General features: G+C 35.8%; 1 protein-coding gene across 2 annotated transcripts in view; it reads right to left on the bottom strand.

The window, feature by feature from the left end:
• The window catches only part of LOC106877687 (uncharacterized), a 288,271-nt gene that overhangs the window by 103,363 nt on the left and 172,153 nt on the right, over positions 1 to 12,755 (bottom strand). For both annotated transcript variants that reach the window (XM_089353047.1, XM_089353048.1), the window contains 5 exons: positions 11,453 to 11,486; positions 9,963 to 10,018; positions 8,314 to 8,347; positions 1,941 to 2,002; positions 955 to 988 (listed from right to left, as the gene is read on the bottom strand). In XM_089353047.1, the coding sequence (XP_089209173.1) occupies positions 955 to 988; positions 1,941 to 2,002; positions 8,314 to 8,347; positions 9,963 to 10,018; positions 11,453 to 11,486 (220 nt within the window). The remainder of the gene's footprint in view (positions 1 to 954; positions 989 to 1,940; positions 2,003 to 8,313; positions 8,348 to 9,962; positions 10,019 to 11,452; positions 11,487 to 12,755) is intronic.

The raw sequence follows: 12,755 nt of genomic DNA, 5'->3' as shown, positions 1-12,755 counted from the left end.
TGTTTCTACAACTGTATGCCCTTCCTAATGCCAACCATTTTACAGAGTGGACTGGATGCCTTTCCACTGCACCAACTTGTAACTGTAAATGTGGCACTAGACCGGGCATTTTTTTGTGGCACCAGCACCCACGAGCCTCGAAGATTACAAACGCTCATCTAGAGAAGGATGCTGTGAGTATGCCTGTATGTAAGGACAACCACACCTCTACTTAATTTGGCAAACCACCAAGAGTCCCTTACCCTGTCATTCCCTCTGTGAGACACAACATCTAAAGATGTAGGGATGTCTGTTGTTTGACCTCAACTTCTGAAGGAAAAAAACAAATGGATGGAGAGGAAACTGTTGATTGGTCCAAATGCATGATGGTGAGAGAATTCATACAAAAGAAGCAGATGGTGGTGTTAAACTGGGTGGCATGTAAAGCCTGTACCCAGTTTTCTAATAAGACAAAGGACATTGATTGATCAAAACCAAACAGATGGTCATCTTACGTCCATATGAAAGAAAATATAGTTTTAACATCCACATTTTATAGCCTTCATGGGTCTGACAGAATTCATGCACGTAGATATTTTTTACAGTATAAGTATTTAATGTGTTTCCTTGGTCATTAGACTCCCATGGAAAGATAATTGGAGCTAAACCACAATGATTGTAATTGTAAAAACAATAGCCACAAAAATTATAGTCAATGCTGCTGATGATGCTGCTACCACTGCTATTTTAAAATAGGAATACCCTCAACAATTCACCTTGAAAAACAAAACAAAATGTGAAAACAACTGTTAAGGGTTCTGGTTTGAGATAAAACAGATGAGAGATAACAAGTCTGTGGTTAGGATGCTTGTCTGTTTCAACTCACATTAACGGAGGATCTACTAACTTATTTCCAGTAGCTACACAAACTCAATATGCTGCCTTGTACAAAATAAATAAATAAGAAGAACTAACCTCGTTATTTCCAAAATATTCTTTTACTAGAGATCTGCAAAAGAAAGAAAAGAACACACATAATGACTATCATCATCAACATCATGATCATCATCATTTTTATGTCTCTAGACAAAGATAAACATCATAAGATGATAACTTTTTGTACAACTTCATCTTGAGGCATAAATTCTCTTTTAATATTGGAACCTACATTTGGACTTCATTTCAATTAGTTTCATTTCTGAACCCCAGTACAAGTTTTATTCTTGGCTTAATGCATGGTACCAGATCATTAATATTTAGTAAAGACAGAAATATTGGTTTCAAATTTTGGTACAAGGCCTGTAATGTCAATTGGAACCTTCTTCATTCAAAAATATAAGCCCAAACTTAACCATTGCTAACACTTTTAAATAAGGCAATTCACCTCACTGAGAAAAAAAATTATAGAACAAAACCTAACATTCTATTCCTTCTAAACCAAACCATGGTAAATTAATCAAAATCTATCACCTCCTACATTTCGATTATCTCCCTTATACCGGAAAAAATCCCTGATTACCTCCCCCTATCTAGAACTCCATTTTACACACTGGAGCGAAGACATGTTACGATACAAGTAGAGAAATTTGAAAAGACAACAGGAAACTGGTTATTTCTCCAAATACAATGTTTATATACCCAAAATTTTATAACATTTTTCTGACATAACAATTTAAATATATACTTTAACCATGTAACACAAGCCTTCTGTAGTTTTTTTTCACTCTTGTTTATCTTTTATACATCCAACCACATGCTTTCACATATCAACTTTCTCACCTATATATATATATATATATATATATATATACATATATATATATATATATACACATATATATATATATATATATATATATATATATATATATCATTATATTGTGATCACATTTATACATCACAATCTCCTCATCTCAATAAAGTAAAAATACAATTTTAACAAAGGTAATAAAAATATTTACTTAGCAACTTCTTTGTCAATAGCTTTATATTCCTCCAGTTTAATGCAAAAATCTCTGTAACGCTATAAATATTCAAAATAAAAGCATATGTTAATAAAATCAATGATTTAACACCTGTAGTTTTATTTTACCATGTAATTGACTCTTCAATCAAACTGGATATTGCCTGACTTCCTGAAGCAATAGGTTGTTTTGCTTCTCTACATCTACAGCAACATCAAGTTTCAGACGTTTGATTCAAAAACAGAGAAAAACATTGGAATAATTCCAGAACAAATTCTTTCAACCAACATTGTACTGTAGGAAAATTAAAGTAATAATTTATAAACAATGCACAAGATCACACATTTTGTAGGAGTCTAGTTATTTGCCCAGAGAACTCAATAAAAGAATGTGGTTTACTACTTAGGGTTTTAACTTCACAATTATAAAGTAATGGCTTTGGTTCCTGGACCAAGAGGTACATTATGCCCCTGAGTAAAACAGTTCAGTATATTTCCCTCCAGTCTACTTAGCTGACAATATGAAACAACTGAGTGGTGCTGGAGCCCTCCCTCACTCCAACTATCATGTCCTCACTGTTGGGTGAAAGGTAGGATGGTTGAGAAGTTGTTTGTATCAAATTGTCACTGCATAGACACATAAAACCCTTAGTGAAAGTATAGTTTCATGCTACCAGGTCATTATTTTGTGTGAGATAGCTATGGGGTTATTTTTATGGGTTATTTTTCTAAATACTTGACTAATATTATCTTCTCAAACCTGGAAAGGTGAAAGACAAAATTGACGAATTCAAAATCAGGCAATAATACTCCACTTCATTAAAAGAAGTTGCAAAATATTCAAAACATCTTGCAGTATCTAGAAATACTATTCCTGTAAGTAAACAAGACAAAATGGTATGACTTTCAACAACATTGCTCATTTAGAACTGACCTGGAATGTGCCCTTATCAAGCCTGAGGATTCTACCTGTTTTATATTCATACCCAAGACATCTGACTTCTCACACCTACCTTACAACGTCATTCTAAAAATAAATAATCACACCATTAAAGCCTTAAAGATACAAGATAATTAATTCAAAACAATATGAATAAATAAGCACTACATTTGACAGAGGAATAAAAGTAATTCTTTCTGTTGTCATATGCCGCATGATGCTGTTTTTTGTTTTCTTGCTTTCATTATTACTGACTTGCTTATTTTTGCTTTATAATAATTTATACAAACAAAACTATTAATCTGTTATACTTGCTAAAGTCCCAATTAAAAAATATTTGTTGGAAATTATCTAGTAATTTAGCGAATTAAATGTCTTTTCATTGGATGTTCTAGAAGTTTCTCTCACTTATGTTACAAACCATTTATAATTGACTTAGACATTTCATTGTTACTCTTTTAAATTCTTCATTTCATTTCATCCCCACCTAAAATAATAAATTAGTTGGTTGTAATTACTCAATGCTTTGTTTTAATTAACTGACAAATAACAATTTGGGCATTTAAAAAGAAAAAAAACGTCTAAGAAAGTATTTTTTATGAAAATTTTGTTATATTTTGAATCAAATCAATTTTTTGGAAATATATACATTCGTTATCTAGTTTCTCTTTATATAAATATTTTCACTATGTATTGACCCATCTGACTCATTGCGAATGGCATAGATGCCGTTTTTCTGAAAATATTTGGTGACACGTAAAAGCACCCACTACACTCTCTGAGTGGTTGGCGTTAGGAAGGGCATCCAGCTGTAGAAACTCTGCCAAATTAGACTGGAGCCTGGTGTTGCCATCCGGTTTCACCAGTCCTCAGTCAAATCGTCCAACCCATGCTAGCATGGAAAGCGGACGTTAAACGATGATGATGATGATGATGAAGTTATTCACCGAAAAAAGATGCTAATCTTAAAATCAGGACTAGATGTACTTAAATAAATTACCAGCTCGTCTGCTAAAGAATTGTTGAAGAAATTAAATTTTTGTCCAAGCCTCTCCATTACAAGCTATATTGTTTAGCTCTAGGTAAATTTCAGTTGAGCAGACATTCCAACCATGACCATACCATATTTTTTCAGGGCAGAGGTCTGGGATAGATCGCTCACATAAGTTTGATTTTCTCCCTTTTGACTGTGATTTTTCAATTTTTTTTTACAATGCGATTCTTTTTTAATTTATAGATGTTATCTGGAAGAATTTAACTGCTACTTTCCATCCTATGACAAGATAGCTTTGCCACACAGTTTGATTTGGTCAAAGTTCTTTTATTTATCGATTTATTTGTTAAAGTGAATAAAATTCTTAAATCAGCATCACAAAGTCTTGTCAGGGAACAGGTCACCATTTCAAAGCGACGAAACTATTTTGACACAAATTAAATTTAAGATCAAATTATTTATCAAAAGAATGCCTCTTGAGATCGATAGACTATTCGTAGCACTATGATACTCTTTTAAAAATCAAGAAAAGAAAATCCTGCTACTAGAGCAGTAATGTGAAGAACTTTGTTTGGGGACAGCAAAAAGCATTATTCTACAGCACCTTATACAGTTCTGTTAAAATAATAAGTTAATTATTTGAAAGATTTTCATATTCAGTTTGTAGGGAGCACAAAAATTGATCAAACATTTTCTAGAGCAATGTAGTAGATATTGAGTCCGACTATAACAATACATAATTTATAATTCCTCATTTTAGAAAATTACAGTGAAGTTGTGAATGTTGAAATATTTCTTACAGAACGACATTCAAAACTGCTAATTGTTTTTGTACTTATAATAAGGCAACTGCATAGACAAAACTTGTGAAAGCATTGCTATTTTTGAGGTCTGTTGCAAGAAGTCGGGTGTGAATAAGCCAGATAAGATCAATAAATTGCTGAGAGAAATTCCAAGTTAAGAAGCTCCGCTTGAAAACTGTCAGGTTGTTCATTTTGAATTTTTTTATCTTCTGTAATATGGAACTTGTTGATTACATAAGACAAATTTGAAATCAATGTTCACTAAAACCCTGCAAATCATTGAAGAAATTTGACTTGATAGAAGGCTTGTAACTAAAAGTGATAGAAAATAAGTGGAAATTTTACACTTCATTTGGTGCAACTAAGCATATGCAAGGTAAAAGTGTTCATAAGTTGGTGAAATGTAGCCGTGATAGTGATAAACTAAGAAAGGCGATAATGAAGTAAAAACTGTAAACTTTGAATCTTTTATGATACAGCTGCATCTGGGCTTTTTGGTTAATGCACCTGTCCAACCCATGCCAATGTAGAAGAAAACAGTGGTAGTGTTTGATTTGAAGAGTGTTGCTTTTTATCTTTTTGCTGAGATTGTAAGGAATGAAGCCAGTATGCTCCGCTGGATGTGTAATGTCAGTGTGCATACACAACAGAAAGTAACTGCTTTGAGAGAAAAGTTGGACCTAAGAAGCGTCAGATGTAGTGTGTAACAGAGACGACTGCGCTGGTATGGACACATGGTGCGAATGGATGAGGATAGCTGTGTGAAAAAATGTCACACCCTAGCAGTTGAGGGAATCAGTGGAAGAGATAGACCGAGGAAGACCTGGGATGAAGTGGTGAAGCAAGACCTTCGAAAATTGGGCCTCACCAAGGCAATGACTAGTGACCGAGATCTTCTGAAATATGCTGTGCTTGAGAAGACCCGGCAAGCCAAGTGAGACCATAACCCATGGACTATGCCAGCGGTGTAACCAGCCCATTTATACTTTGCTTGCGAAGACATGTTGAGGCAAGTGAAATCAAAATCAAATTCACTGACGTGGCCAATGACAGCACCACCTGACTGGCACCCGTGCCAGTGGAACGTTTAAAGAACCGTCTGAGCGTGATTATTGCCAGCGTTGCCTTACTGGCATTTGTGCTGGTTGCACATGAAAAACAGCATTCGAGCGAGGTCGATGTTAGTGCCGCTGGACTGGCTCCTGTGCAGGTGACACATAAAAACCACCATTTGGGTGTGACTATCGCCAGTACCACCTGACTGGCCCTCGTGCCAGTGGCACGTAAAAGCACCCACTACACTCTCGGAGTGGTTGACGTTGGGAAGGGCATCCAGCTGTAGAAACTCTGCCAGATCAGATTGAAGCCTGGTGCAGCCATCTGGCTTGCCAGTCCTCAGTCACACCGTCCAACACATGCCAGTATGGAAATCAGACATTAAACGACGATGATGATGATGATGATGAAATATGAGTCCAATACAAGAAACAAACAAAGAGTTTCTCTTTCATTAGTTTCAATATCAAAGCTGTAGTGGGTACTTCTACCAACACAACTTCTACAACTTTACTTGTGTTATCAAGCTTCAATAAATGGGATGCTACACTGAACTCACTGGCATTTCAATTCAGAAATTGTAAACATTAAACTAGTATATCAAAATCTTGCAGACCATCAAGTCTCTTCCTCTTAATGCTGCATCAAATTACCAATATTGAAAAGACATGTAGAATTCCAAAACAATGTAGAGAAGCAAAATATGTTTGGAGAATAAAATAAATCTAATCTCTAGTCCCTAATAGAAAAAGGCCCTCACAGAAGGCAGCATATAATCATTCCATTTGCTTAATTATAGCAACCAAATTGTCATCAACTATCATCTTTGAAATGGCATCAGCTTATATGAAGTTCTTCAATTTCAGACAATGATCCAAAAGAAAGATAATACTTTTATGATTTTTTTTATAGGTTTGTCAAATGAGGCAAATTAGTTTCCATAACATTTTGGTAGCCCTGCCTCAGACTTGTAAGAATTTCAGTGTATGATGTCCAACCTGAATATCTGAAGGTAAAAAATGAAACCCAAACTGCTGGTCATCTTTATCTCCATATGAGTGCTAATGAAGAAGTTTAGATTAAATACTACTACTACTACTACTACTACTGTTGCCGCCGCCGCCACCACGAAGAAATGATCAAGCTCAGTAACAATCTATTAAGCAATAACTACCCCAAAAGCATACTCTCCACACCAATTATGAAGAAAAGAGAGGATGAAACCGATAAACTGTCCACAGTCTGTCTATCCTATGTGAAAGGCCTCTCCGAAAAGATACAAAAGATATGTGGCCCATATGACATCAGGACAGTATTCAAAAGTAATACAACACTTCACAAATATCTCCTTTGAGTAAAACCACCAATAGAAGACAATATGACTAAGAACTGTGTGTATTCCATCCCATGCAGCTGTGGTAGGTTATACAAAGGCGAAACATGTCACCCCCTCAAAATAAGGGTAGAGGAACAACGCAAAGCTGTGACACGGGGAGATATAGATAAATCGGGTATAGCTGATCATGTATGGAAAAATGTGAGATGAAGTTAAGATAATAGAGAGAGAACACCACTGGAAAAATACGAAAACTAAAAGAGGCAGCACATATGCTAGGACACAACAACCTCCTAAGCAGACCAAGTGCAGATATGAACAGCATATGGGAACCGGTATTAAGGAAGGATAGGAGAATATTAGATTTATAAGCCCTAAAAAATTCACTCCATAATTGCGCACGGGCATATGGCATAGTGGCTAAGAACGCAGGCTACTAACCCCAAGATTCCGAGTTCGATTCCAGGCAGTGACCTGAATAGTAATAATAACATCAAAAAATACATTAGGAATGAGAACCCAGGTTCGAAATTTCCCCAAGACACCTGATGAAGGCTGGAGGGGATATTAACCAAAACATTGCGTTAACAACAAACAAGATGAGGACAAATATCCGTAGTTATATTGAGCTCTGTTGTAATTGTTTAGCCCTACGTCAGTCCTGATCAAGTACCTGCGATCTCAAAAGAATGTTTCTTATGATTAAACCAAATAAGGACATGTCTGCAGGGCCAGCAATCACTTGTTTGGTATCATCAGACCATTTACCTCAAGTGAATGCTTACTACAGAAAGAATTCCACTGAATGCATCACTGGTACAGGTGGACAACACCTTAGACAAGTGTGTTCTACCACAGTAATTGTTTGACCAATTCCTTGTGAATAAAATTTGGTAGGTGGAAACTGTGTAGAAGACCAGCTGTTGCATCTACATTGAAGCCTCCCTCTGTCTACAGCACAATGTTATCTAAGGAAAAGACAAAGGCCAATACAGTTTCACAGTATGGCTGTGAGAAGGGAAAGGGCAGGATGAGATATCACAAGGCATCCAATCAAGTGTTTTAACAATCCTGGACTGCTATTATTATTATTACCAAATTCAAAAAGGGAAAGGTACAATTAACTGCATTGATATTTGAACTCAGAATGTAGACAACCAAGACAAATATTGCAAAGCCTTCCACTCGATGCTCTATCACTCTGCCAACATACTGGACTGTAAATAAATCATATCAACTAACCTCACAGTTTTTGAAGTATTTCTCTGACAGTTTTCTGCAAAAAAACAAACATATTTTCATCACATCATCACAATCACCATCATTACTTCTACATCAGCTCAGAGAAAGAAGCATTACAGAACTGTTATTTTGTGTTTGTACATTTTATTATTTTAATCTAATCTACAATACATGTGAATAGGTCTAATCTCTAATTATCACCAGGTATCATATTTGTGGATGCCTGTAAAGCATCAAACTGGAATGTAATTGAATTATAAGTCTTTTGAAGACTTTCATCCATCAATAATCTTTAGAGAACGCTTAAGGTTTTTGCAGTTTTTTTCCTAAATGTATTTGAATGAGTTTTTATGGACCTTTCTTACAATCCTTGCTCTTCCCAATACAGCAGATTTCAGAATTGATGCAATTCTTATAATTATACAAAACTCAATAAGGAAGCCTTTAAGTCTGTTGGTGATGACTGAGATTATTAATTGTTCTAAGTTAATATCTTTATTGCCCCTTAACATCGTGCCACCTTGCTTCTCCTTGCCTGGCTGACTGAGGTAGCCAAGTACCCCTTCTATAATAAGACAACTATCTCTGCCACTCTGTCATACACTAACCTCTTGACAGGCTCACAGCCATATCCCTCGATTCCTCCCCTTCTCTCAACCAGGAGCCCTTTGTCTTGCAAGTCACTTGGCAACTCCACAGGTGCTGGTGCCACATGAGAGCATCTGTGCCACTGCCATGCAGGAAGTTCCCATGCTACTGCCACATAAAATGCGCTGAGTACACTCTGTAAAGTAGTTGGCATTAAGAAGGGCTTCCAGCAGCAGTGACCATGCCAAAACAAACAACTGGAGCCCGCTGTGGCCCTCCAGCTTGCCAGTTCCTATCAAACTATCCAATCCATGCCATTAAATGATGATGGTGATACATGATAATGATGGTGGTGGTGTTAAAGGTCCTTACTTTTTATAATTGAATCAAGGCAAAATGAAGACAGACCAGGTTGAGATGACAATCATGTTAACTGACAGATCTTGCAGATCTAAACAGGATTATTATATATAATGGTAAATATCTTTACATGACTTTGTAGCGCAGAAGATTTAAAAGATATAATTTCTTATACATTATTCGTTATTTGTATCAACATCATTATCATCATTTAAAATCTGTTTACCATGTTAGCATAGGTTGGACTGTTTGACTGGAGGTGGCAAGGTAGAGAGCTGCAACAGGCTCCAGTCCTCTGTTTTGGCAAGGTTTCTACAGCTGGATGCACTTTCTAATGCCAACCACTTTACAGAGGGCATTGAGTGCTTTTGAAGTGGCACCAGCAGAGATACATCTTACATGGCACCAGGAAATGGGGAATTTTAATTTTAATCAGAGTTTAAAACCTTTATTGTTCAATTCATTTCAATATGAAGTGGGGAAAGAAATGATTCTGAATTGAAAATCCCACTCCCTTATTCTGTTTCTCCCCTGTCTCTGTTCTGTGGGTGTATGGAATAGGCTTGAGCCTTTTGTCCTGCAGTTAAATACATACAAACAAAAACTGTGTATTAAAAGTTGCATAACTAGGACTACATCACAGTCTCCTCATGATTCAAAGTCAAACTCAAACTTAAGCGGAATGTTATATAATCACTTACTTGGCATCAATTAGTCCAAAACCATCATTGACTTCCCTTATAAAATCTTCATATTCCTAGAAAAAATTACAATAAAAGCATTTGTTGTAACTTTATAATTAAAAAGCAATGATTTGACATTAATAATTCTAATTTGGACTGGTTTCAATTCTTCAATGAAACAAAGCATTACCTAACTCACAGAAACACTTTAAAAGAAAAAGCTAATCCTTTTCTCTATACATTCTAACTTCTAGTAAAGAGCTGAAATCATTGACTGATGGAGGATATGGCCTAACTTGAGAAGTGATGCAGTAAAGGGATGTAACATAATACTACAAGGCATTTAATCTTGCACTGTCAACTGATCTTGATATTCCTCTCTTAAAAGAAGACTCTATGCAGTCAGTAAAAGATAGCAGCAAATATCTCCCTTAAATCTAGCAAAAAACTAAAAGGTGTGGCTGTGTGGTAAGTCTGTTAGTTTATATTTGAAAGGAGGAATAGGTACTTCTCCTACCAACGACAAACGCTACCTCTGCCTATCACCTGAAATGTTATTTGTTGTCTTATCAGACATGAAAAGAAGGAAAGCTATGTAGACCTCAGCATGATTTTGGATTCAGAAATTCAAGAAAGGTGTTATGCTGTCATTTGATCTGCTCAGCTAAATCTTCATCAACTATCATATTTAAAATGTTGTATATAAGTTTTTCAGAAGGGGTGGGTTAGTTTCCATCTTCATTTGGTAGTGCTGTTTGTTGTTTGACCTCAACATCTGAAGGAAAAAACAAATGGATGGAGAGGAAACTGTTGATTTGGTCCAAATGCATGAAGGTGAGAGAATTGATGCTAAAGGCACCCAAGAAGCAGATGGTGGTGTTAAACTGGGTGGTATGTAAACCCTGTACCCAGTTTCCTGATAAAGCAAAGGAGTTTGATGAAAATCAAACAGCTGGTCATCTTATGTCTATATGAATGAAAATAACGACCTGTAGATTGGAAATCATCATCTTCATCATAGTTTTAACATCCACATTTTATTAGCTTTCATGAGTCTGGCAGAATTCATCCATATAGATATTTGTTAAAGTTTAAGGACTTAATGTGTTTCCTTGGTCTTTAGACACCTATGGAAAGACAATTGGAGCTAAACAACAATAACTGTAATAGTAACAACAATAACCACAAAAGTCAAAGTCAATGCTGCTGCTGCTATTGGTGCTGCTGCTGCTGCTGAAGCTACCGGTGGTGCTGGTGCCACTGCCACTGCTAACCAACCATTATTTCAAAAAAGATAGATCCCAGTAATTCACCTTGAAAAACAAAACAATGATAAATCTAAAAACAACTGTTAAGGGCTCTGGTTTGAGATAAAACAGAGATAACAAGCCTGTGATCAGGATGCTTGTCTGTTTCAGCTCACATTAACAGAGGATCTACTAACTTATTTCCAACAGCTACACAAACTCAATATGCTGCCTCGTATAAAATAAATAATAAGAACTAACCATGCTATCTCCACAATGTTTTTCTGCTTGAAATCTGCAAAAGAAAGAAAGGAACACATATAATGACTATCATCATCAACATCATGATCATCATCATTTTTATGTCTCTAGACAAAGATAAACATCATAAGATGATAACTTTTTGTACAACTTCATCTTTAGACATGAATTCTCTTTTAATATTGGAACCTACATTTGGACTTCATTTCAATTAGTTTCATTTCTGAACCACATTACAAGTTTTATTCTTGGCTTAATGCATGGTACCAGACCATTAATATTTAGTAAAGACAGAAATATTGGTTTCAAATTTTGGCACAAGGCCTGTAATGTCAATTGGTACTTATTTTATCGACCCTCAAAAGAAAGAAGATGACTTTGCTGAGATATAAACTCAGAATGTGAAGATGGACAAAATGCCACTAAGCACTTTGCCTGGCATAGTAAAAATTCTGCAAGCTCACCACCATAGCAAACACAGAAATATCGATCTGATGTCACTTCTGGCCTTACTAATTGCATTATTGGTAAGACGTATATGTCCTGATTCTTTGATTCTCATGAGTTTCCCACTTTGGAATTACGAAATCTTCATTCTATAGCATTATATTCATTCATTTCTCACTCCATATGTATTAAAATGTTTATTCTATCATTAACGCTTTTCAATATTCTTCCATCCCAACCTTTAGAACCTCTCAGTGTTTCGTGTACAAGGCCTTCCATAAATGCAGTTTTACTGTTCCAACTGAAACAATGCAGATGGAGATGCATAAAATATACATTTTCATCTCAAAAGATGAAGTTAATAATCTGAAAATCTTATAATCACATCTGCAATAACTCATCTCAAATATTTATAAGAGTGTAATGGGTGCTTTTGCTTGCCACCTGAACGGTTGCTATTTATGTATCACTGGATTGCTTTTATGTGCCAATTAACATGATACCGGTATTTGCTCAAACACAACATAATGCCAAAGATCTTGGACATAGCCTCATTTGATCAGGATAAAATATTGCGATTGATTTGCGGTGCAACTAGGGCCAAAGACTAACCTCACAGAGGCTAGAGTCATAGAGGTGATTAAAGCACTCAAGTGTGGCAAGGCAGATGAAGTGGATGAGATGTTAAGAAAAATAAAAAGAGAAGGTATTCTCTGGTTGATTTGTGTATAGCATGGACTTCTGGAAGGACACCAAAACAATGGCAGTCTGGGGTGATGATCCCAATTTTGAAAAAGGGAGAGAAAACTCAAGGAAACAAATGTCTGCACTCGGAATTCCTTGATTTGTATATGTG

The sequence above is a fragment of the Octopus bimaculoides genome, chromosome 5, assembly GCF_046866305.1.
Source record: "Octopus bimaculoides isolate indiv1 chromosome 5, ASM4686630v1, whole genome shotgun sequence".
NCBI classification, from domain to species: domain Eukaryota; kingdom Metazoa; phylum Mollusca; class Cephalopoda; order Octopoda; family Octopodidae; genus Octopus; species Octopus bimaculoides.
Note: the sequence above shows the minus strand (reverse complement) of the source record. Positions and strands in the feature narration are given on the sequence as shown.